At 37.4% G+C, this 23105-nt stretch overlaps 1 protein-coding gene across 6 annotated transcripts in view; it reads left to right on the top strand.

Annotated features, from left to right (window-relative positions):
- CNOT1 (CCR4-NOT transcription complex subunit 1) overlaps positions 1 to 22867 on the top strand; it is an 84031-nt gene extending 61164 nt beyond the window's left edge. For 3 of the 6 annotated variants that reach the window (XM_013971002.2, XM_013971003.2, XM_013971001.2), the window contains exons 25-49: positions 506 to 685; positions 2132 to 2248; positions 2578 to 2688; positions 3033 to 3110; positions 3289 to 3466; positions 4232 to 4362; positions 4990 to 5286; positions 5971 to 6111; positions 6208 to 6312; positions 6898 to 7017; positions 8329 to 8520; positions 9097 to 9239; positions 9592 to 9700; positions 9797 to 9966; positions 10613 to 10865; positions 12794 to 13042; positions 14122 to 14285; positions 14477 to 14594; positions 15705 to 15806; positions 17398 to 17571; positions 18448 to 18597; positions 19293 to 19473; positions 20780 to 20912; positions 22204 to 22338; positions 22513 to 22854. In XM_013971002.2, the coding sequence (XP_013826456.1) occupies positions 506 to 685; positions 2132 to 2248; positions 2578 to 2688; positions 3033 to 3110; positions 3289 to 3466; positions 4232 to 4362; positions 4990 to 5286; positions 5971 to 6111; positions 6208 to 6312; positions 6898 to 7017; positions 8329 to 8520; positions 9097 to 9239; positions 9592 to 9700; positions 9797 to 9966; positions 10613 to 10865; positions 12794 to 13042; positions 14122 to 14285; positions 14477 to 14594; positions 15705 to 15806; positions 17398 to 17571; positions 18448 to 18597; positions 19293 to 19473; positions 20780 to 20912; positions 22204 to 22338; positions 22513 to 22591 (3810 nt within the window). In that variant the 3' untranslated portion in view covers positions 22592 to 22854. Of the gene's footprint in view, positions 1 to 505; positions 686 to 2131; positions 2249 to 2577; positions 2689 to 3032; positions 3111 to 3288; positions 3467 to 4231; positions 4363 to 4989; positions 5287 to 5970; positions 6112 to 6207; positions 6313 to 6897; positions 7018 to 8328; positions 8521 to 9096; positions 9240 to 9591; positions 9701 to 9796; positions 9967 to 10612; positions 10866 to 12793; positions 13043 to 14121; positions 14286 to 14476; positions 14595 to 15704; positions 15807 to 17397; positions 17572 to 18447; positions 18598 to 19292; positions 19474 to 20779; positions 20913 to 22203; positions 22339 to 22512 lie in introns of all 6 variants that reach the window. The other 3 variants (XM_005692051.3, XM_005692049.3, XM_005692050.3) reach the window with 2 other exon arrangements.

Raw genomic sequence — 23105 nt, 5'->3', positions numbered from 1 at the left:
GGGGAAATTTTTGAAGCATTTTGCATGGTTTTTGGAAGAAGAGTTTCAAACTTTACAAATAATTCCTAGAGATAGAAATGTAGAAAAACATAGTTCTGGCATCAGGTTTGTTAATAACAGGTTGTAGGTTAGTAATTTATCTTCTTTTGTTAAAATGGAGAGTAAGTAAGATGGGGATGAGGACTACATATTTTTCAATTTTAAAGCTTAAAGTGATCATAGATGTTTCAGTTATAATTACCCAGCTTAAGAGATGATTGACTCTATACTTACATGGACTTGAATATACTGTACTTGATAGCAACTGTGTAAAATTGGGGAGATGTAGCATGTTGCTTTAGCATCTAATTTTGCAAGGAGCCATGCACTGTAAAGATGTAGCATGTTGCTTTAGCATCTAATTTTGCAAGGAGCCATACACTGTAGTTGTGTTCACAGAAACGAAACATAAAACTGTATTTTATCCTCTTAATTGAATACTTCCTATGTTGTAATGGTTGGCTAGGTTGAAGAACTAAAGGAAACTGTGAAGGAAGAATTTATGCCTTGGGTTTCACAATACCTGGTTATGAAGAGAGTCAGTATTGAGCCAAACTTTCACAGCCTGTATTCTAACTTCCTTGACACGCTGAAAAATCCTGAATTTAATAAGATGGTTCTGAATGAGACCTATAGAAACATCAAAGTAAGTGTTCTGGTGTTTCTTTTTTAATTTATTTTTTAATTGAAGGATAATTGCTTTACAGAATTTTGTTTTCTGTCAAACCTTTGTATTTCTTTTTACTACTGTTTCTGGTTTGGAAATATTTGATTGCACAGGTGGAATTAGGGGATATTGTTTTCTCCTGTATGTTGTATTTGTTACAGTATTTATGTAGGTTGCTTTAGGCATTGTTTCAAATACAGAACTAAGTTTTCATGAAGAATTTAGTCTTATAGACATACTCATTTTCGTCATTCTATACCAAACCATCATTTATGTCTTAAATGCCAGATATCTCAAGATTCTTGAATGTTGTAAAATAGCCGTTTAAGATTCTCAGTTTCTTTTAAGGCCAAACGTTTCCTAATGGGCTAATGCTTGTTCTATAATATCTTAAGTATTTTTCTTAGGAGGAATAATTTTTAAAGAAAACAGTGTGAACCAGCATATAGCTGAAAGCATTCTTGGCTGAATAACTTGGGATATTGGCTTAGGAACCAGCACTATATTTAAACCTGTGAATAGGAATTTTCCCTATTCTTGGTTACGCTGTAGTGCAAAAGAATTCCTGGCTCCTTTCTATTGCACAGCTGACTTTGTGCCATTCTGCTGTTGCTGTATGGAGTTAAGGAACATAACTAAATTCAGCCTTTGTCATTTGATAGCAGGGATTGTTGGGGTATGGAAATCTCCACATGATTTGGATCAAAAGATTCTTTCTTTTAGACAAAAGTATAAATTTAAACTAATAGCCATAAAAGGTATTATGTAGGAAATGAATGTATGAGTGTATGCAAGACACTGGAGTGTTGGTTCTGTCTCCCTTAAGAAAGTTAAAAGTAGAGAATTGATGAAATGGATTAGGTCTTCTCGAAGTGTGTAAGCGATATTACAGTGTATTCCAGAAAGTAATCTTAGTTGTTTCCAAAGATAATGCTAAAGATCACAGCAGAGCACTGCAGTCTTCTTATACTCCTTAGTATGCCTGCTGTCTGGGAAGGACTTAAAAATCATAGCGGTAGTCTTCATTTGAATTGAATTTAGCTCTTCAAAATAGATTTGCAGTTGGATCGCTGCTTCAAACTTAGCTAAAATTTTCAGTTTTAAAATACTTTGCTGTGGGACCATACGTGATACGTGGTGTTATTTCACGTCAATATGATGTATTTTATATTTTTTACCTTCTGTAAAATTTAGTTTTGTAAATTTTTTTACTTTTTTTTTAAATGTAAAGACGTTTGAAGGTAAAAATGTCACTGAACACAACAAAATATTGCAGTGATAACGTGGACAGTATCTACCTTGGGGCATGTTCTCGGTATTGACGGCTTGTTTTTAATGTAGAATAATGGAATTCTTAAACATTTAGTTGAGAATGTTTTTTTATAAGCTCATTTTCATGCCTTCTTTAATCCTACACTGTTTCAGGTACTCCTGACCTCTGATAAAGCTGCAGCCAATTTCTCCGATCGGTCTTTGCTGAAGAACTTGGGACATTGGCTAGGAATGATTACACTAGCTAAAAATAAACCCATCTTACACACTGTGAGTTTTAACCAAAGGCTCATGTAAAACTTGAGAATGTTCATACAGCATATTCTACCTAAAAATCTTGACGTTATTTGGGGCTGTTGTGATGGGGTGTCTGTGAAGGTTTGGCCCATGTTTTGAATCCCTAATTGCATACCCATGGCCTTAACAATGTTTAGCAAGATAAACAAAAGGTATGATTGTTACTCTTGGCTTTCCATAAGGTGAGGGTCAATTATTGATTCCAGTTTTGGGGATGAGTGTGGCAGAGTATAATTGGGGATGTTGAATAAGGAATTTTCTAATATATTCCCAGCATTTAAAAAATGTGTTTGTTTTTCTAGGACTTGGATGTAAAATCTTTGCTGCTAGAGGCTTATGTTAAAGGACAGCAAGAGTTGCTCTATGTAGTGCCCTTTGTTGCCAAAGTCTTAGAATCTAGCATTCGTAGTGTGGTGAGTAAATTTTAATATTTTATTGAAGACTGATTTGAGTCATCTAATGAGAGTTCGTATGTTTTGGCACAAGGTCAAGAGGCTATATCCTCAGTTCTTAGCAACATAGAGCTAGATCAGTTAGTTTTCCTCAGGGAAGCTTGGGATTTCCAAATTGAGAGGCTCAGTAGTATACAGGACTCACTTTAATGGGTGGCTTTGGGTTTTGGTGTTTTTCTGAAATATGATTTGTGGGAAGGCTAGGGATTTTATTATGGCCACATGGGTGTGAGTACTTAACTGTTTTAGATAATACATATTAAAGAGTGAGTTTGGAGCAAGCTTAACATAATGGTTTTCTTCAGGTTTTTAGGCCACCCAACCCCTGGACAATGGCTATTATGAATGTATTAGCTGAGCTACATCAGGAACATGACTTAAAGGTAAGTTTGTTGCTCTTTATCCTTAGGAACACTGTCTTCCTTTACATTATTAAAATTTACAGGAAAAAGAGGGTATTTAGTGGGGGGAGCACTATGACAAATGGGTGAGAATACTGTCTATTATTATGAAGCTGGATATTCATTTTTAATATTCTCATTGAATATTGGAATTACACAGTTAAACTTGAAGTTTGAAATTGAGGTCCTCTGTAAGAATCTTGCATTAGACATCAATGAGCTAAAACCTGGAAACCTCCTAAAGGATAAAGATCGCCTGAAGAACTTAGATGAGCAACTCTCTGCTCCAAAGAAAGATGTCAAGCAGCCAGAGGAGCTCCCTCCTATCACAACCACAAGTAAGTGTGATAATTAACCCTCTATTTATCATTCTCTTCAATGGTACATTCACATGCATATAGCAAATTGTAATTTTCTATGTAATGTGGGGTTGCAATTTTGTGTACTTTCTGGTGAGCCTTCTAAATTTTTAAGGAAATGTTAGTAATGTCTAGGCATTGTCTTAGTGTATCTGTCTGGTAATTCTGTCTGTGGTATTTGTAACTAATATCATTAATCAATTGTTCCTCATATTCTCCTTCAGCCAGACTGTTAGAATTGTTTGAGGTCTTAGAGAAAGAAGTGCATTGGCATGAAGACCTGTGTTATTCCTTAAATCTGGGGATGGCCAGATCGGCTCAACCCATTAGGCGAGTGGGTTGTTTAACCTGCATTAAGAGGACTGGGAGCTTTAGGAGGTGTGGTTAGAATAAACCAGCTTTTCTTTTTTCTCAGCCCTCAAGAATCCCCAGGTAAAACTAGGAAACAGAATAGGTTGAAAATTGATATACATTATATATAGAATAATGGGACATGGTTTGGGCCAGCTAATGTGGCAAGACCCCTCAATTCATTCCTGTGCCCAGGTGCACGACCAGTGACTGAGTTTCACATGCTTTGTTCAGATTGTGATAATTCAGGGTGGGAAAATGTGACCAATGCCACGCCTCCACCCCCATTCAGTCAGTTTAGTTAGATTAAAACCACATGATGCCCTGCTGATTTCATAGTAAAGTCAGGAAGTGTGCTTCTTTCATTAGCTTTTATTTTTTCTCTACATTTAGCAACTTCTACAACACCAGCTACCAGCACCACCTGTACAGCCACCGTTCCACCACAGCCACAGTACAGTTACCATGACATCAATGTCTATTCCCTCGCAGGCCTGGCACCACACATTACTCTAAACCCAACAGTAAGTAAACTGTTACTTTGTGACGAGGTCAACTGGTTAACTTTCCCTTCCCTTTTTTACTTCCTTATCTGGATTCCTAAGTTGTTTATAGGCTTTTGTTGCAGAGAGTAGGAATTGCTATGTGTAGTATAAGTTCATCATGAATATTTTTTAAGTTTCTTTCTTTTCTTTCAGTAAATACCCATAAATAGTCTTTCAAGTAAAGCAAAAGATTTCAATGTAATATTTTTTAAATAAAATGCTTGCTGTTTTGAAAATAGTAGTTTTTGTAGACAGCCTTTTTTCTATTCTCTTGATTATTTTTGCATTTCCTCATGGTACTAAAGAAGTTACTTTCTTTAGGAGTACTCAAGCCACAAATTTTGACTAACCAGGGTAGTGTCTTTAAGCATCTTGTAATGAACAGTTTGCCCATTAAACTTGATGTGTAATCATGTATCACAAGATACAGTGACTACTGTGCTCTCTTTGGAGCCCAGCTTCTGATTTCTGAGCTTTTCATTATTTAAAGTAGAAATTGGTAGTTCATGGTTAACTTGGAAGTAATTCAAAGACAGGGGTGTGATTACTGATAGAAATTTGGTTGTTTTATTTAAACAAATTGTTGACTTCTCTTTTCCTCCCTAGATTCCCTTGTTTCAGGCCCATCCACAGCTGAAGCAGTGTGTGCGCCAAGCAATCGAACGGGCCGTCCAGGAGCTGGTCCATCCGGTGGTGGATCGATCAATTAAGATTGCCATGACTACTTGTGAGCAAATAGTCAGGAAAGATTTTGCCCTGGATTCTGAGGAATCTCGAATGCGAATAGCAGCTCATCACATGATGCGGAACTTGACAGCTGGAATGGCCATGATTACTTGCAGGGAGCCTTTACTCATGAGCATATCAACCAACCTGAAAAACAGTTTTGCCTCAGCCCTTCGTGTAAGTTTACTATTTTCTTGTAGTATGAAACTCATTATTGCTTATCTGAAAAAGCTCATTTTCATGTAGTGAGCATTCCACGTACTCTAATAATCACCATATGTGTTTGATGTCTTCCTCTTAGATTTGTCAGTTCTATGAGGTGGTGGTTATTTTTGTTTATTTTATCCTCAGCGGTGTTTGGCAAATAGTAGATACTCTAGATACTTACTGGTTTAAAGAAATGAAGGATTTTTTGAAAACTGCCTAGGTTAACACTCTTGATTCTGTTTACCATGAAGAATTTAGATTTAAAGCACTTTGGAGTAGGACAGTACAAAACAGTTTAAAGTGACTGCAGGCGTGCACACATACATAAGCACATAGTCTCTTCAGATAACTCAGTTACTCATTTGGGGTCTCAAATGTCATGGTTAAAAATATCTTTGTTTACTGCTTTATTGCTTTCATAGTGTTCACCATCTTCGTAACAACCTGGTAAGATGTTTCAGTTGAGTAGTGTATCATCTTACAGATGAAGATGATTGTTAGATTACTTCATGGTTACAGCTAATAAGTCATAAGTAGAGTTGGAACTTCTAAAATTAATTTGCCCAAACATTGCATTTTATATTATCCCATCTATCTGTTTTGTCTACCCACAGAAAACTTTAAATTTTTTTCTGTCTCTTCTCCTCCCAATAGACTGCAAGCCCACAACAAAGGGAAATGATGGATCAGGCAGCTGCTCAGTTAGCTCAGGACAATTGTGAATTAGCTTGCTGTTTTATTCAGAAGACTGCAGTAGAAAAAGCAGGCCCTGAGATGGACAAGAGATTAGCAACTGTAAGTGTTTAGCATTTGCCTTTTAAGTATTTGTTTTTCCATTTAAGAAAGTGCCTCATAACAAGAACCTCAGTGATTTTTTTTGTTTGTTTGCAGGAATTTGAGCTGAGAAAACATGCTAGGCAAGAAGGGCGAAGGTATTGTGATCCTGTTGTGTTAACATACCAAGCTGAGCGGATGCCAGAGCAAATCAGGCTGAAAGTGAGACTTGGGGCTGTCTCTCTCTGCCCTGTCTTTGTTTTCTTTCTGAGGACTAGGATAGGGGTTAAATTCTGTTTCTGAGAAAGCATGTTATTTCTCTTAAAGGCTGCCTGTGGGGAAGACAAAGAAATAGCTTAGATGTATCCCCTACCCCTATTGTTGAAGTGCTGCTGTTAAAAGTTCATATGCCTTCTAGTTTTTGTTTCTGAGCTTGGTCTTCCCTTCTGATACTTGAGTTTTTATTACTAGTTGCTTGTTGGTGAGAAGACAGTGTTGAGAAATCTTACCAGTTTTACAGCTCCATTGGAGAACTGCACTGGCTGCATGGTCCTACTTGAGGCATTTGCCAGTGGAAAAAGTCTTTATAAATGAGGGTGACTCTGACAGGTCTCAGGGAAAATAGGAAACACTGAACTGTGTGTGTGCACATGCATGCCTGTTCAGTCATGTGTTAAATGTTGTAAAGACTCCTGTGTCCCTTCTCAAAACCCTGGTGCTTACTCCCATGCGAAGTTTCCACTTTGATAAAAAGGTTTCCCTTGATTGTGAAGAGGATCCTGTTAAAACAGGTTTTCTTCTTCCAAGGTTGGTGGTGTGGACCCAAAGCAGCTGGCTGTTTATGAAGAGTTTGCACGCAATGTGCCTGGCTTCTTGCCCACAAATGATTTAAGTCAGCCCACAGGATTTTTAGCCCAGCCCATGAAGGTAAGTACTTGTCTTGGATTAAATTAAGGAATTTACAGTTTAATTTGAATGTTTCTGTCAGTTAATCTGTCACTTGTTCCCAGGAGCTTAAGTTACAAGGAAAAAAAATTACCCATAGCTGTTGCATTACGGAGTGTAGCTCCCCTTTGTATCACATCAGCATGGCATTCAGGAATTTTTTTTTAATCCATGAGGTTGATTTAACCTTCATGTTTGACATAACTAAAGGAATTTACTTGGTGACCTCATGGTTTGCCCTGTTCTTTGTAAAAAGATTTTCTAAAAATTTGAAATGTTATAAAAGTTGAAAATGTGAGGGGGAAACATTTTCTTCTGAACCATTGGAACATAGGTGCTGTCCTTGATGTCCCAGTCACTCTTGTATCCTTTAGTCTGTGTCTCCTACAAAGACATGCTATGTGACCATAGTAAAACCATTGAAATCAGAGTTAACACTAATATGTTAATATCATCTAATTCTTAGACCTCATTCAAGTTTTACAAAGTGTCCTAATATGGTCTTTTTATAGTAAAAGAATCTAAATCAGAATCATACACTTCAGAGAATTCCTTAGTGGTCCAGTGGGTAGGATAGGACTCCTCACTGCCACTGCAGGGCCCCGGGTTTTGTTTCCTGTCAGGGAACTAAGGTCTCATAAGCTGCGTTCCCCAACTCCAGCCCCCCCAAAAGAACTGCATTTCATTTACTTGGACATATTTAAAATTTTTCCCCCAACTCAGTCTAGCCTAGCTCCTTTTCTCAACTTCCATGGCCTTGACACTTTGATTACAGGCCCATGGTTTAGTGGAATGACCTGATATGGGTTTGTACAGTATGTTCTCATGAATAGATTCAGTTAGTACATGTTTGCTAGGAATAGCACAGAAATGATGCTGTATTCTTATTCTCTTACTGAGTTTTAACAGTTGGACTGAATACTATATTTTCCATGGTTTGAATTACTTACTTTCATAGGCTGCAAAGAGATTATTAGATGCTACAAGGGGTGCTGCCCTCAGCCTATCTCATTGTTTATCATGTCATCTTTCATCACTTGTTTGTGTTGATGTTTGCAAAGCTTTCCACTATCAAGTAAAACCCCCACCCCACCCCAATGCTTATTTTGCACTGCCCCACCTAACAGCATCAAGAAGAAATAGTGCAGGAAGGGAAATGAAAGAGCCCTTCCATATTTTTGATGAAAAGAAATTAAGGGTAGTAAACATACCCAGTTTTAAATTACTGCTTGTGCCAGTGAAAATCTTTTAATTCCGCACCTCCCCTCCCTTTTGGTTGTTTCCTCAAAACAGCAAGCTTGGGCAACAGATGATGTAGCTCAGATTTATGATAAGTGTATTACAGAACTGGAGCAGCATCTTCATGCTATCCCGCCAACTTTGGCCATGAACCCCCAAGCTCAGGCCCTCAGAAGTCTTCTGGAGGTTGTAGTATTATCACGGAACTCTCGAGATGCCATTGCTGCTCTTGGATTGCTCCAGAAGGTTAGTGTTCTTAATCTGTTTGTTTTAGAAGATGCTAAGTTTGTAAATATCTGGTGATCTGTATCATTATCTACTTTATGGTTAAGATTTTAAAAAATTAACATAAAGCAGGTTCTGTTCTGTAGTAAGCTGGTGATTTTCTCCAGAATAGAGTGTTACAAATAGTTAACAGATTTTAAAGTGGGAAGTCTTTCTTTCTTTCCCTATAAAGGTAAGATTTTCAGGAATTGTGATTATTTAAGAAACTTTAAAATAGATATTCCCTTAGGTTTTGAGGGACAGTTGATCTAAGTACTGGTTGGGGGGCAGAGTGTGGGGCCAGAATGGGTTTGGCTCTGCTGGGACAGTGAAGCCTTTTCTGACAGTGAGGAATGTAGTAAGTATAAACTGGAAGGAACTGGGAGAGGGTGTGTGTGAGGCAAGTGGAAAGGGTTTTGGTGTGTGGGGAGAGATTCTTTACTGAGGCCTTAGAAGATACATTGTACTTTGTATCGAGGTTTGGTTATTGACTTTGATTATTGGGCTGAGTATTGTCTTTTCCATGAATCTGAGTGAATGTTTTTTTTCCTTCAATAGGCTGTAGAGGGCTTACTGGATGCCACCAGTGGTGCTGATGCTGACCTCCTTCTTCGCTACAGAGAGTGTCACCTCTTGGTCTTGAAAGCTCTTCAAGATGGCCGGGCATATGGGTCTCCATGGTGTAACAAACAGATCACAAGGTCAGTCCCTGTCTTAGAAGAGTAATATTTATTCAACTGCCTTCCCACACACCACATGGCCCTGTTTATAAAATTCAAACATACGGAATTTCTAATTTTAAGTAGTGAGAATTATATGTCTTAAATGGAATGCTTTGTTTTTGAGACTTAGCAAAACTTTTAACACTGGGTTATCTGTTCTCCTTAGTTACTGGTTATTTTAAATCTTGGAAACTGATAAACTGATTTTCAGTTGGTACTCAAGGCATCCTTAATTTGGAATAAGTTAACATTGAATGAAGCAGGCCCTTTATTTCACCTGATCCACAGTATGGGTGAGCCTTTATGAATAAAGGAATACTGACTTTCCTAGGTGCCTAATTGAGTGTCGGGATGAATACAAATATAATGTGGAGGCAGTGGAGTTGCTAATTCGCAATCATTTGGTCAATATGCAACAGTATGATCTTCACCTCGCCCAGGTATGGAGAGAATTAAGCGGGAAAGGAGACTGGTAGCTGGGAAGTGTGTTTCCTGTCGGTGCTGTCTTTCTTACATTGTGCTTTCTGTGTTGCCAGTCAATGGAGAATGGTTTAAACTACATGGCTGTGGCATTTGCTATGCAATTGGTAAAAATACTGCTGGTGGATGAAAGGAGTGTTGCCCATGTTACTGAGGCAGATCTGTTCCACACCATTGAAACCCTCATGAGGATTAATGCTCACTCCAGAGGCAATGCTCCTGAAGGGTGAGAAGGAAATGTTTTGGGGTTGTTGTGCATTCTGCAGTTTTAGAAATGAGTGTGTAGACTTACTAACGTTACCGTTACATAACAGCTTTACCTACAACATATGGTAAGCTTTGGTGAGGCCTAATATTGTCCCTTGAAATATGAAAGCTTAACTAACTGCTGCCAAGCCCTCTTGCTGCAGACCAGTACATACAGCACTAGGTTTGGTGTCAGAGTCCTCTGTTGAAGGCCTGGCTCAGCTGCTTAAAATCTGATTTTAGACAAGTTGACTTATCCTCCCTAAGCTTGTTTCTTATATAAAGTGGAAATAATATCTTGAATAGCTGTTGAGAATTAAGTAACACAAAGTATGCCACATAGTGGGCATGCAGTGAATAATTTTTTGACCACGGACATCAGCTCCATTTCATTGGGCGTTTTTTGGTCAAGAAGTGAGTGACTTAACTGAAGTCAGTCATTTTGCACATTTTGTCCTCATGGGTAAACAGATACAAAGAAAACCGAGGATAGTTTTGTTTAATTATGGGAATGGTAAATGATCATCACTCTTGTGGTTTCTATTAAATAAGCAAATTTCCAACTGTATGTCTTTGAAATCACAACCATGAGTAGACTGATTTTCATTCTGGATTTATTGTACTAGATTGCCCCAACTGATGGAAGTAGTGCGATCCAACTATGAAGCAATGATTGATCGTGCTCATGGAGGCCCTAACTTTATGATGCATTCTGGGATCTCTCAAGCCTCAGAGTATGATGATCCTCCAGGCCTGAGGGAGAAGGCAGAGTATCTTCTGAGGGAATGGGTGAATCTCTACCATTCAGCAGCAGCTGGTCGTGACAGTACCAAAGCTTTCTCTGCGTTTGTTGGACAGGTAGAGCTTTTGGAAAGAAAGGTGCTTTTTATTCAACATAAGTAGGGTGTGATGCCTCCATTATTAAAGCTCAGTATTATGTACCTGTGGTCAGTTACCTCCATACTCATGTAAACCAAAAATGCCTTCATCATTACTCAGTTAAATTGATACTGTTTATTTTCTCATCATTGGTCACTAAGCAGTAAAGTCAGCATTTGCTGTCCCCTTTAGTACTTTTTATCTGATTTCAGTTGTCACAGCTACAGAATACAGTGGACCAGATAATGAATAATAAAACTGCCAGATGTATATAGTAATTTTACCAGCTTGATTATCAGCAGTGATGAGATTATGGGCTAAGTAAAGTTCTGTAACAGCCCATGTTTAAAAGTAAAATAAGGAGTCCCCTGGTAGTCTTGTGGTTAGGATTTGGTGCTTTCACTTTGGTGTCTCGAGTTCAGTCCCTGGCTGGGAAACTGAGATCCTGCAAGCTGCGAGACACAGCCAAAAAACCAAAAAAATTGAAAATTGAAAATATAACAGAAAAACTTAAATATTTAAATGGTAGTGCTTTTTATCTTTCTAAATTAATTAGCTTAGCTATCTCCTAAAATAGCTTATTTCTGCATTTTGACCATTGTATTTCTTCAAACTGAGACCAAAACTTAGGTGTGCCAGCAAAGAAAGATACAAATTAACTTTCATTTGAATGACAAATGAATATGGAAGAGCTGGTTTGAATTTTAGAAGTTGTTAGGAATTGGATTTACTTTTCAAGATGATTTTTTTTTTTTAGTTACATCATAATAAGTTTCTCCCTTTAAAGAATCCAAGGAATTATCAAACATACCCTATTGAAAAGCTGCTACTGCATACTTAGAGTTTGATTTCCAATTTGGATGGAGGAATTTCAAATCAATTGGTTTTTGTGATCATTGATATTTCATGGGTATGGATGTGGCACCTGTCTCGGCTCTTCCTCTTGGCTTATTTGCTCTTGTTTCTTCTCTTCATTTGAAAAAGATAATATATTTTTCTGTGCTTTTGAATCTTTTTGAGAATTCCTTTCTCCTCTTATGCTCCCTCTTGATCATAGCAGTCTGTCCTCATTTCTTCTCCCCACTTAGTTTTTTAGATTTTATTGTACAGAAGTCCCTTTGCAGGCCATCTGTTTTGCCTAGGGTATTATTAACATCAGTTCAGCTGTGTTAATTACTTATCAAGGGACAGTTAACTTGACCATTATCTTGGAAACTTTTTAAAACAAGTTTTCATTCTGGGCTTGGTTTCATTGCTTAGTAAGCACTGACCTCCCTCTGCAGCCTTAATGTTTTTTACACTGTCTTCTTTTTCTTCTTGTACTAGCCAAATAACTTCTCTGCTTAACTTCCAGATTATGTCGTAAAATTTGGACTTATCCTTTCTTTTAAATAAACTTACCCTTTTCACTTTATCTTAATTTACATTAAAATAGCTGGGTATGATCTGTGAGCATTTCAATTTGGTACCTACTTATTGTATAAATTATTACTTGATTTTCCTAGTACAACTAGTTGGAGTTTCAAAAATTTTGTTGTTTTTGGTTAAGTCAGATGGAAGAAATTATCTTAAATTTTGTGAGGAAATAAAGTATATATAACTTAATCTCTTACTTGGGGGAAATACACATTGACCATAATGTCTTAATATGACTTAATGGGTTACTAAAAAGGTGGTTTAACTTGCATAGTTAACTTTTGAAATTATTGGCTATGGACTGCTTGTTTAAAATTGCCCTGTTATTATCTTCTTTCTCATCTTCCATCAGAATTGATGGAATTCTGTCATGGGTTCTACGGTTTTACAAAGTAACAGTTAGAAATGTGACAATAGGATTAAATGAGAGAATACTTCTTAGCATGAAAATTAAACGTTTATTCATGTGTGTTATCTCATCCTGCCTTCTAATGTTTTTGTTCCCTTGGTAGATGCACCAGCAAGGAATCCTGAAGACTGATGACCTCATAACAAGGTTCTTTCGTCTGTGTACTGAAATGTGTGTTGAAATCAGTTACCGTGCTCAGGCAGAGCAGCAGCACAATCCTGCTGCTAATCCCACCATGATCCGAGCCAAGTGCTATCACAACCTGGATGCCTTTGTCCGACTCATTGCACTGCTAGTAAAGCACTCAGGGGAGGCCACCAACACTGTCACAAAGATTAATCTGCTGAATAAGGTCTGAAATCCTTTCTTGCCTTAGACTTTTGCACACTTGAAGTCTGCATCAGTGGTTCTCAACCCTACAGGGCCCTCAGAACATTTTGTAATATCCCACTTTCTGTCCAGAAATTAAATTCATAGATAATAAGTAAACATAACCACCGAATTTTAGAAGAGTATGGTGCCTTAACTGAAAGACACCCTCTCTCAAAACAAAAAGGTATATGGTATTTTCAGTGTGTTACTGTTTGGTAATGACTACATTAGAAGAGACTTAGGGTAGTATAAGATTTGCCCCCAAGTACAGAGTTAACTGTGAATGGGATGGCTAGACATCTCCATTGATAACATAAGATTGACAACTCAGATACCATGAGTGACATTGCAGTTGTCTTTGATTTTCTGAAAAGGAACAGAGTTTTTCTTTGATTTCTGCAGTGGAATTCCTGGTAATTTGAATTTTAAGATAGTACAAAAATGAACTTAGACTTTGGTCTTGGGTAGTTACAAATGGGTTTCACGTCCCCTGCTCGTCAGTGGTGAAATCAAGTGGAGTGCAGGATAGTTCTGCAATGTTTCTGCAACCTAACAGCACATCTGACCTCCCATCTCCTAAATGCCAAGAGAAGTATACATCATTTGCCTCCTGTAAGCTTTATAAGTGAAAGTGAATGTGAAGTCGCTCAGTCGTGTCTGACTCTTTGCGACCCGTGGACTGTACCCCACCAAGCTCCTCCGTCCGTGGGATTCTCCAGGCAAGAATACTGGAGTGGGTTGCCATTTCCTTCTCCAATGTCAGACCAGAAAAATTAGGTTGGTTGTGTAAACAGGATAAAATATGTATCATGCTGACTTCTAGAGCTTTAGAAAAATTTGTGGAGTGTACATGTCTGGTCCATGGTTATGGAAATTCAGAGAAAACATATAAAAGTACAGGGCAAATCAAACCAATGTGTGGTCCCTTTGGCTACCAGTATATAATTTTCTATTTACTTCCATGTGAGGCATAAGAATGAAAGGTGTGAAGCATGACTAGAGATTGGTAAATGAACTGTCTTCATGACTTACATGCTGTATAATCTATGTGCTCTATAGGTCCTTGGTATAGTAGTGGGAGTTCTCCTACAGGATCATGATGTTCGGCAAAGTGAATTTCAGCAACTTCCCTACCATCGAATTTTTATCATGCTGCTCTTGGAACTCAATGCACCTGAGCATGTGTTGGAAACCATTAATTTCCAGACACTTACAGCTTTCTGGTGAGTTATTGAAAATAATAATGTTAAGGATTGCTGTTTTAGTGTCATAAAATTTGAGAAGAACTCTGTGGGTTAGAAGCATGTTGATTCACCATGCAGCTTGCATATTGTCTACTTCTAGTCTTTTTTTTTTTTTTTTTTTTTTAACTTTAAGTTGGACTGTGCTTCTGACTAAGGTTTTCTTCTTTCAGCAACACATTCCACATTTTGAGGCCTACCAAAGCTCCTGGCTTTGTGTATGCTTGGCTTGAACTGATCTCCCATCGGATATTTATTGCAAGAATGCTGGCACACACGCCACAGCAGAAGGTGTGGCTGCAGTTTATCTCCTACAGATGAAGACTGTAACTACCTGGGACTTATTAGCACTCTTAGTCATTCAGTGGTCACTGTACTTCTTTCAGGCTTAGTTGGGAGTCCTTACATTTAATGTAGAGTCAGGTCATGGGGAGAGGCATAACAGGTACTTGACCTGAAAAGCCATTCCTCAATGATTAATGTATGGCTTCTCCAAGTTGTCATGAGTCACCTTATGTCAGCCTTGTAAGGGATTTTCCAAAAAATGTTGAGACCCTAAAGCTCCTCTGTAGACAGTTCTATAAAACTCTTGAGTAATGGAACTCGAGAACCTGCCACTTTTACAAGTTCTTACTCTAAATACTAAAGACTCATACGTTCAGGGTTGAGGACCACTGGTCTCTACTATATTTGAAGAATTAAGATAAAATTTGAGATGAGTTTTTCATATAATTGTGAATAAACACAGTTATATGATAATGTTTCTCTCTCATCTTGCAATTAAATGGCAGATGAGTCTAAGGAAGTACCTTTGATTGACCCTTCAGAAGACAAATGTGACTGCTATGTGTTTGGTTAAAAAAAAAAAAGGTGAAATAATCCTTAAATGGATTTGGTATTTGGTGAATAAATGCGTTCCAGGAGGAAGAACAATACTGAATAAAATCTACCCAAAGTGCACATAATTTATAACTGGAATATGGTAAGCAGGCCAAATTTGGGTGAAAATAAAGGATTCATGTTGTAAATTGGATGAGGTTATTTGCTAAGAGTTGAGGAATTGAACGTGGGAAAAATAAATAGTTGAGATCCAGGACTTGAAGAAATTAAGAAAACATGTGAGTTTCTTAGTTGGCTGGGTGATTTGTGTTCTGGCTGAAACATCCTTCCCCTATTTGGTGCAGGCAGAAGGACCTATATGTCCTGGAATTTCTGGAGCCAGTTTGTTTCAAATATCATTTCCCATTATCTGCATTATTTTGCTTACTCCTTTTTCATGCCAGTCAGTCTTTGAGAGGTTTATGAAGAAAATAATAGTCACAGTGTAGTTGCTTGGGCAACCTTTTTGGTGGCAGGACAGCAGCTGAGTGTAATTATGACCCATATGTTTCTTTCTTTCAGGGATGGCCTATGTATGCACAGTTACTGATTGATTTATTCAAATATTTAGCGCCTTTCCTTAGAAATGTGGAACTCACCAAACCTATGCAAATCCTCTACAAGGTAATTAATTTGAAGTTGTAAAATTAGAATAATTAAAACCTAACACTCAAAGCAGTTTAAAACACTTGAAAAATACTTCAGCTGGCAGTATATGAGGGCTAATTTTGGTTTTATTAAGCTTTTAAAGTATAATACATATTCAGAAAAGTGCAAAAGTTGAATATAATTTGTATAACCAGTGCTTGATGTTCATATATCAGTGTGTGCACCAGTTAACTCTTCCAGAATCGCATTAGACTGTTTCTCCCCATACTTAACATACTTGAAATTGTCTGTTTTTCAGTTTAGTCATTTTGGCAGTTGTGCAGAAGGATCTCATTGTAGATTTAATTTGCATTTCCTTGATTTCTTAATAAGATTTTTGTGTGTAGAATGGCCAGTTGGGCATCCGCCTTTGATGATGTACCTCTTCCATCCTTGTGCTCATATCCCTTTGGGATTATCTGGGTTTTTCTTCTTTTTTTAGGATTCTTATGTATTCTGGATGTAAGCCATTTGATGATGTATATTCAGACATCTATTCCTGTAGCTTGCCTTTTCACTCCCTTAAAAGTAATGTGTTTTTTGAGGGATGGATGCTTTAAATTCAGTGTAGTCAAACTGACCAGTTGATTTAGTACCTGTATGATCTAGTTGACTGTGTATGGGCATCTCTCTAGTTTATCTGTTGATCTGTTCTTAGCCCAGGATCAAAAGGTCTTAATGGTAAGACTTACTATAAAGGTAGAGTAATCAGATAGAGCAAAATCTTGTTCAACTTTGCTTTCTTGTACTCTATTTTGGCTATTCGGTATCGTTTGCAGTCCCATAAAACTTTGCAATTAGCTTCACTTGTAAGACTTTCTGGGATTTAGATTGAGATTTCACAGAATATGTAGATCAACTTGGAGAAAATAGATGCCTTAATAATATGGAACCTTTCAACCCATGTGTGTCTCCATTTAGTTGTTAGGTCTTTAATTTTACTTTCCTTAGACTTATTCCCAGATATTGATGTTTTTGTGAAGTTGTATAATGTTTTTATAAATCTGTAGTTTTGTAGGTACCATTTTCTGGTTAAGGAAATGCCCTTTTAATCATAATTTACTGATAGGTTTAAAAATCATTAAAATGAGTATTGAATTTTATTGGATGCTTTCTTGAACTCAAGGTCATGTGTTTTTCTGTGAATGTTATTAGTCCATTGATTTTCGGATTATTAAACTGCCATTGCATTCATTTGTGGGTCATTTGGTTGTGATGGATCACTGATTTCCATTTTGACTTTAGGATTTTTTTTGTTTTTAGTTTTCATGTCATCTTGGGATCAAAGTTATGCTACTTTTATTGAAGGGGTTGGAAAATAATCTTTTTGTATTAAGATTGAATAGTATTAATTTTTCCTTAAATATTTGTAAGGATTTAGCAGTAGGGCTATTCAGATTTTCTTTTTTGTTTGGGTTTTGGTAAGTTGTATTTTTTATAAACTCTAGGTACCTAGTTTTGCCTTTTTTCCCCTCCCTTCAGTTATATTTATAATAGTAAAAATGTTACTCTTGTTTTCTTACTTAATGTGGAAACAGCCAATGTTTTTCTTGTTTTTGAAAAATAGGGCACTTTAAGGGTGCTGCTAGTTCTTTTGCATGATTTTCCCGAGTTCCTTTGTGATTACCATTATGGATTCTGTGACGTGATCCCACCTAATTGTATCCAGCTAAGAAATCTGATCCTGAGTGCCTTCCCAAGAAACATGAGGCTCCCAGACCCATTCACTCCTAATCTGAAGGTAAAGTTCTAAATAGTTTAAGGAAAAGAAAGTTGTATGTTAGTATTTTAGTCCTTTCTCTGCTAAGAGAGGTATATGCTGCCCCCAGCACACACATACCTACAAGTTACCTGTTACAGAACGATGCACTTTGGGGGGAAGCAGTTATGTTATTAAACCTGATAAAGTATGAGACTGCTGCTGGATATTGGTTCACAGTATTTGTATAGTTGCTGTTTTCAGTTTTGATGTTAAATTCAGCTGTATTTACAGAACCTCCACCTAGGTATTGGGCCAGTCATTTGTTGGGTGGCCCTAGCGGCACAGCACTGCAGAATAGACACTAGTAATGCCACATTTCATAGGTGTGTACTTGCATTTTGTTTAAACTGTCAAAATAAAAGTGAGAAGGGACTGTTTTTAAGATCATACCACCCTTACATGGCTACTGTAATTTTTATGTATTTTTTACTCTCTTCTGTCACGTGGAATTTTTTTTTAAAGTAGAGAATATGGTGTCTTACTTTGCTGGGATATCTTTTCAAAGAGTAGGGCTCTTGGTGAGCAAAGAATCTCATTCTGTATTTTAAACTAGATTTCTACAAAAGATACCTATTGTGCCTTATTGTAAAAAGGATAAAATAGTATAGAATGAGAAATTACTATCATTTTGTATATAGGTACCTTTGAGTAATCTATTTCTTCTAATTAGTAACACTTTGCTGTGTAACAGAAATTAACACATTATAAATCGCTATATTTCAATAAAATGTTTTTAAACGATTGAATACTCTTCAAGACAAAATTTTATATAAACAACTTTCTAACATAGAGACAGTTTGTTATTAAGGCCCTACAAATGCTTCTGATTGTGATTCTTGTATTTGTTTGTGGCAGGTGGATATGTTGAGTGAAATTAACATTGCTCCCCGGATTCTCACCAATTTTACTGGAGTGATGCCACCTCAGTTCAAAAAGGATTTGGATTCCTATCTTAAAACTCGATCACCCGTCACTTTCCTGTCTGATCTGCGCAGCAACCTACAGGTTAATTGGTTTGACTGAAATTCTTAGTTGTGTCTTTCATAGAAAATACTTCATATGCCTAGTTAGTCATATGCATGGTCTCATTTCAACCTGCTTTAAAGGTTAAAGCACATTGTCATTTTTAATGGTTGGATGAGATTATATTGTACATTTTAGCATAAGTACATATATTTATCTTATACATCTATAGCATGATCTTGGAAGAGGCAGCCAGGGAATGGACTGGTTTTCTGTAAGACTAGATTGCTGATAATCGCTCTCATACTCTAATAAGACTCTTCTAAAATGGATTCTGATTCAGTTTGCTGTATAGAAAATGATTGACGCTGTATTATTTTTCCAGTCTTCCCATACCAAGAAACCACATCTTTTTTCCCTCTTCAGTTTTTTTTAAAATAAGTGAGATAATGCATATTTTGACTTTATAAACTTTATTTTTGTGCTGGTAACTGTTAAAGCTTTGGTTTCCCAAGGGAAATCGTATCTCTTTTATTGACTCTCCTTTTTTAAATTTTTTTTACTCTCCTTGAGCATCTGTGTATTTGTTATATAACCATACAAAATCAAAGCAAATTTCTAAAATTTAAGTCACACAGAATATTGGGAGCAGTTCAGCTTTTCTCTGAAAGTCATAAAAAGGATTCTTAGAACTATCGGTGCGAGTAAGTCAGGAGCTTTCTGTTTTGTTCACTTAGGTATCCAATGAGCCTGGTAATCGCTACAACCTCCAGCTCATTAATGCACTGGTGCTCTATGTAGGGACTCAGGCCATTGCACACATCCACAACAAGGGCAGCACACCTTCGATGAGCACCATCACGCACTCAGCTCACATGGACATCTTCCAGAACCTGGCTGTGGATTTGGACACTGAAGGTGAGTGGAGCCAGCCAGTTCTCAGAGTCAAGTTTCCTATGTATTTGGTCATAGTCTGGTCCTAAAAATACTTTAAGCCACAATAGAGAATTTTCTGACAATATGATTATAGGTCTGGCTGATTATTTTAATTTAGTAGTATCTGTTCAATGCAGAAAACACAGAAAAGCATAAAGGGGGTAAAAAACCATCCAGAATCCTTACCACATCAGTTAATATTTCAGTATATACGAGTGTATTGTTGTTGTTTTTTAGTGTGAAAATAAACGTTCTTTTTTACTAGCCTCTCTTTAAATATAGGCTTACTTGTTTTGCTAGCCTGCTTTTTATTCCAGCTTTATTGGTGCCTCTTTGCCAGGCACTATGTTACATATTCCATGTGTAAAGAAAGATTAATGAATAGGACTCCCCCTATCTGCTTTGCAAAATGTTCACATTATAATTTCTGGTGCAGGCTGTATCTCGCTTGCTTGAACTACATCTTGTGGTGTTCTGTATTCATTGTAATAGAGACCCACATAGGTGGTGACCAGCTATACAGTCCTGCTTGTCTTGGCTTTTTAACTCCACTATGGATCCTTGAGAGCCTAATTTTAAGTATATACTACTTGCATATTTGTGGTTGGGGGGAGGGTCTGAGACAGCCTAAAAATCAAAGATGATTTAACACAGGTGAATACCACTGCATCCAGAGCCCAACAGCAAAAAAAGAGGGTAGTCTCCAAGGCAGTGTTGAAGCTGTGAGTAATACCAAGCAGACACAGACAAGCAAATCCAGTTAAGATGATGCCAGTTTCAAAGTAGAGACTGGGAACCCTTGGTGGGTTATCCCCAAGGTAAACCCCTTATAGAGGGACTATGAGGTCAAAACTATTTTCATAATGAAACATTTGCTTTTTTCCACTCACTCATTTTGTTACTAGTGTACAGTGAAGGTTTCCAGAGGCTACATGAATGAAATACCATACTGGAACAGACTGAACAAAAGGGCAGAAATGAGAATCCAGCAGAATGTAAAACATTGACACTCTATAATAATAAAGTTTTTTGGGGGGAAATACTTAAATTTTTTATTTACATGTTAATATGCAATAGTTCTCAAAATAGTTTTCAACTAAAAAAATTTTTAATGTGGAAAATAGTGAAGTATAAAACCCACAGAAATGAAAACTCTTTGGGGGTCCAAGTCCCACTGGTTGAAACTAAAGGATAACATGAGAGCCTTTATCAGAAATCCAGACCCTAGCCAGTCAGAATGATTCAGCCTTTGAAGAACAAATTCTCGCTAAGCTGTCTTAATTTCTAGGTCGGTATCTCTTCTTGAATGCAATTGCAAATCAGCTGCGGTACCCAAATAGCCACACTCACTACTTCAGCTGTACCATGCTGTACCTTTTTGCAGAGGCCAACACTGAAGCTATTCAAGAACAGATCACAAGGTAAGACAGAAGGAATCTCTTCCCTTTTATTATGAATTCTGAGTGTTTATCCTATGCATTCCACGTTCACTGAGTATCTGTGTTAAATACTTGCGTGTTCAGGCATGTCTGATTCTTTGAGACCCTATCTGTAGCCCACTAGGCTGCTTTGTCCAGACAAGAACACTGGACAAATACTGGAATTCTCCGGACAAGAATACTGGAGTGGATAGCCTTTCCTTCTCCAGGAGATCTTCCCAACCCAAGAATGGAACCCACATCTCTTGGGTCTGCACAGGCAGGCACATTCTTCACAGTTGAACCACCTGAGAAGCCCATGTGTTAAATAGTTGTGAACAAAAGGACTTTGTTCCTGCCCTCCTGAAAATTAGTCTGATGGGCACCAAAAAAAACCACACACACAAACAGAATTACTAATCATTGTTGAAACCGAAAAGTAGTTTTCAATACAAGGTACCATTATTTTTATGGATTAGGGATTTTTCTCAAGTGGTGTCAGCATATTTAACCTGAGTCCTAAAGCATCAGGCCTTTCAAAGTTCATGTTAAAGAGCTTAAACTTGTCTTTATTACCTGTAGGTTGTAAGGTTTTAAGCAGGAGAAATAACAGGATCATACTTGTGTTTTACTAACAATAGTTAGGCATCTATTGCAGATTGCTTGGACTATGCATAGCATTTGCAGATTAGGAAATGGGTACATCCTAGTGAGAGAGATACAGGCAAACTTAGAACTGGACCAGACTTGTTAAACCTGCCCTTTCACCTATTATTAGCTTCTAGGTATTAATATTCCTTAGTTTTATATACTAAAAATTAGTATTTTATTATTAGATGTTCAGATGATAAAAGTCCTTTTAGTGATTATATATAAAGCATCAGTGAACATCCTTGTACTCACGTATTTGTTCCTGTGCTTTATTACGTCTTTAGGATAAATTTAGAAGTACATTTGGTTGGGTCAAAGGATGTGAATATTTAAGCCAATACTGACTGCCATTCAGAAGAATCATCACCCCCAGTTTACATGTGTACTAGTAGTATTAACTTTCTTATTTGAGTATGTATTAAGTGATTATCTTCTCTTTGCCATGTAACCTATTATCTATTTACCTTAGTTTTCTAGGCTCAATAACGGGAAGAGGTGGGGTTCAAACCTACTTTATGTAATTCTAGGATCTATTTATGCTAACTATTCTGTATATCCACCTTCCTTTTCTAAAGCTAATGGAGAAGTGGTCATGATCTGGTGTTTTCCTGTGCATTGATCAACTTTTTCTTCCATTCTCCAGGGTTCTTTTGGAACGGTTGATTGTAAATAGGCCACATCCTTGGGGTCTTCTTATTACCTTCATTGAGCTGATTAAAAATCCAGCATTTAAATTCTGGAACCATGAATTTGTACACTGTGCCCCAGAAATTGAAAAGTGAGTCAAAAGTAATTCTTTTCATTGTTTCAGTCTTAAAACAGGAGAAATAATCATTTGATGGCTTCAGCTTGGGTGGGTAATTAAGAAGGGAGTAGTAGCCAAAATTAGTAAGACAAGGTTTCGTCAGGCCTGAATTTTTCTCACCAGCTTGTACTTGTCTTCATTCTTCAGGTTATTCCAGTCCGTCGCACAGTGCTGCATGGGACAAAAGCAGGCTCAGCAAGTAATGGAAGGGACAGGTGCCAGTTAGATGGAACCACATCTCTGTTGTAAATGTGTCTGCCTGGAGGTCCCACTGTACCAAGTTCATAAACTGGCTGAAGATCCTTTCAGCTCTTCCTGACTTTCCCGGCCCTTTGGTTCTTGGGTATCTGCCCCAATTACTGTTTGGGTCAGCTACCTGTCTATGTGGACACGTTCCAAAGTTTAAATGCATTTTTTTGACTCTTGGCCAAAATTTAGAAGATGCTGTGAATATCATTTTGAACTTGTGTAAATATATGAAAGAGAAAACCTTTGTCTGAAACTTCTTGGGTTTGTGCAAAATGTGTTCAAGGCAAGTAGGTAAACTGGTGCCTGCCCAATTTATAACGGAAGGAGCTGCTGATGCCATGCACTTGTCTGGGGGTGGAGTGGGGGTGGGGCACAGCACCATTTCTTCTGACATTCCAGGTGTCCCAAAGAACAGCAAGAAAGCCAGTTTAAATATTGTGTAACTTAAAAAAAATATACGGACAGGGACCTTGAAAATCACCCAGTTTTTA

Source organism: Capra hircus, chromosome 18, assembly GCF_001704415.2.
Source record: "Capra hircus breed San Clemente chromosome 18, ASM170441v1, whole genome shotgun sequence".
NCBI lineage: Eukaryota > Metazoa > Chordata > Mammalia > Artiodactyla > Bovidae > Capra > Capra hircus.
This window is presented reverse-complemented; position numbering and strand designations above follow the sequence as displayed.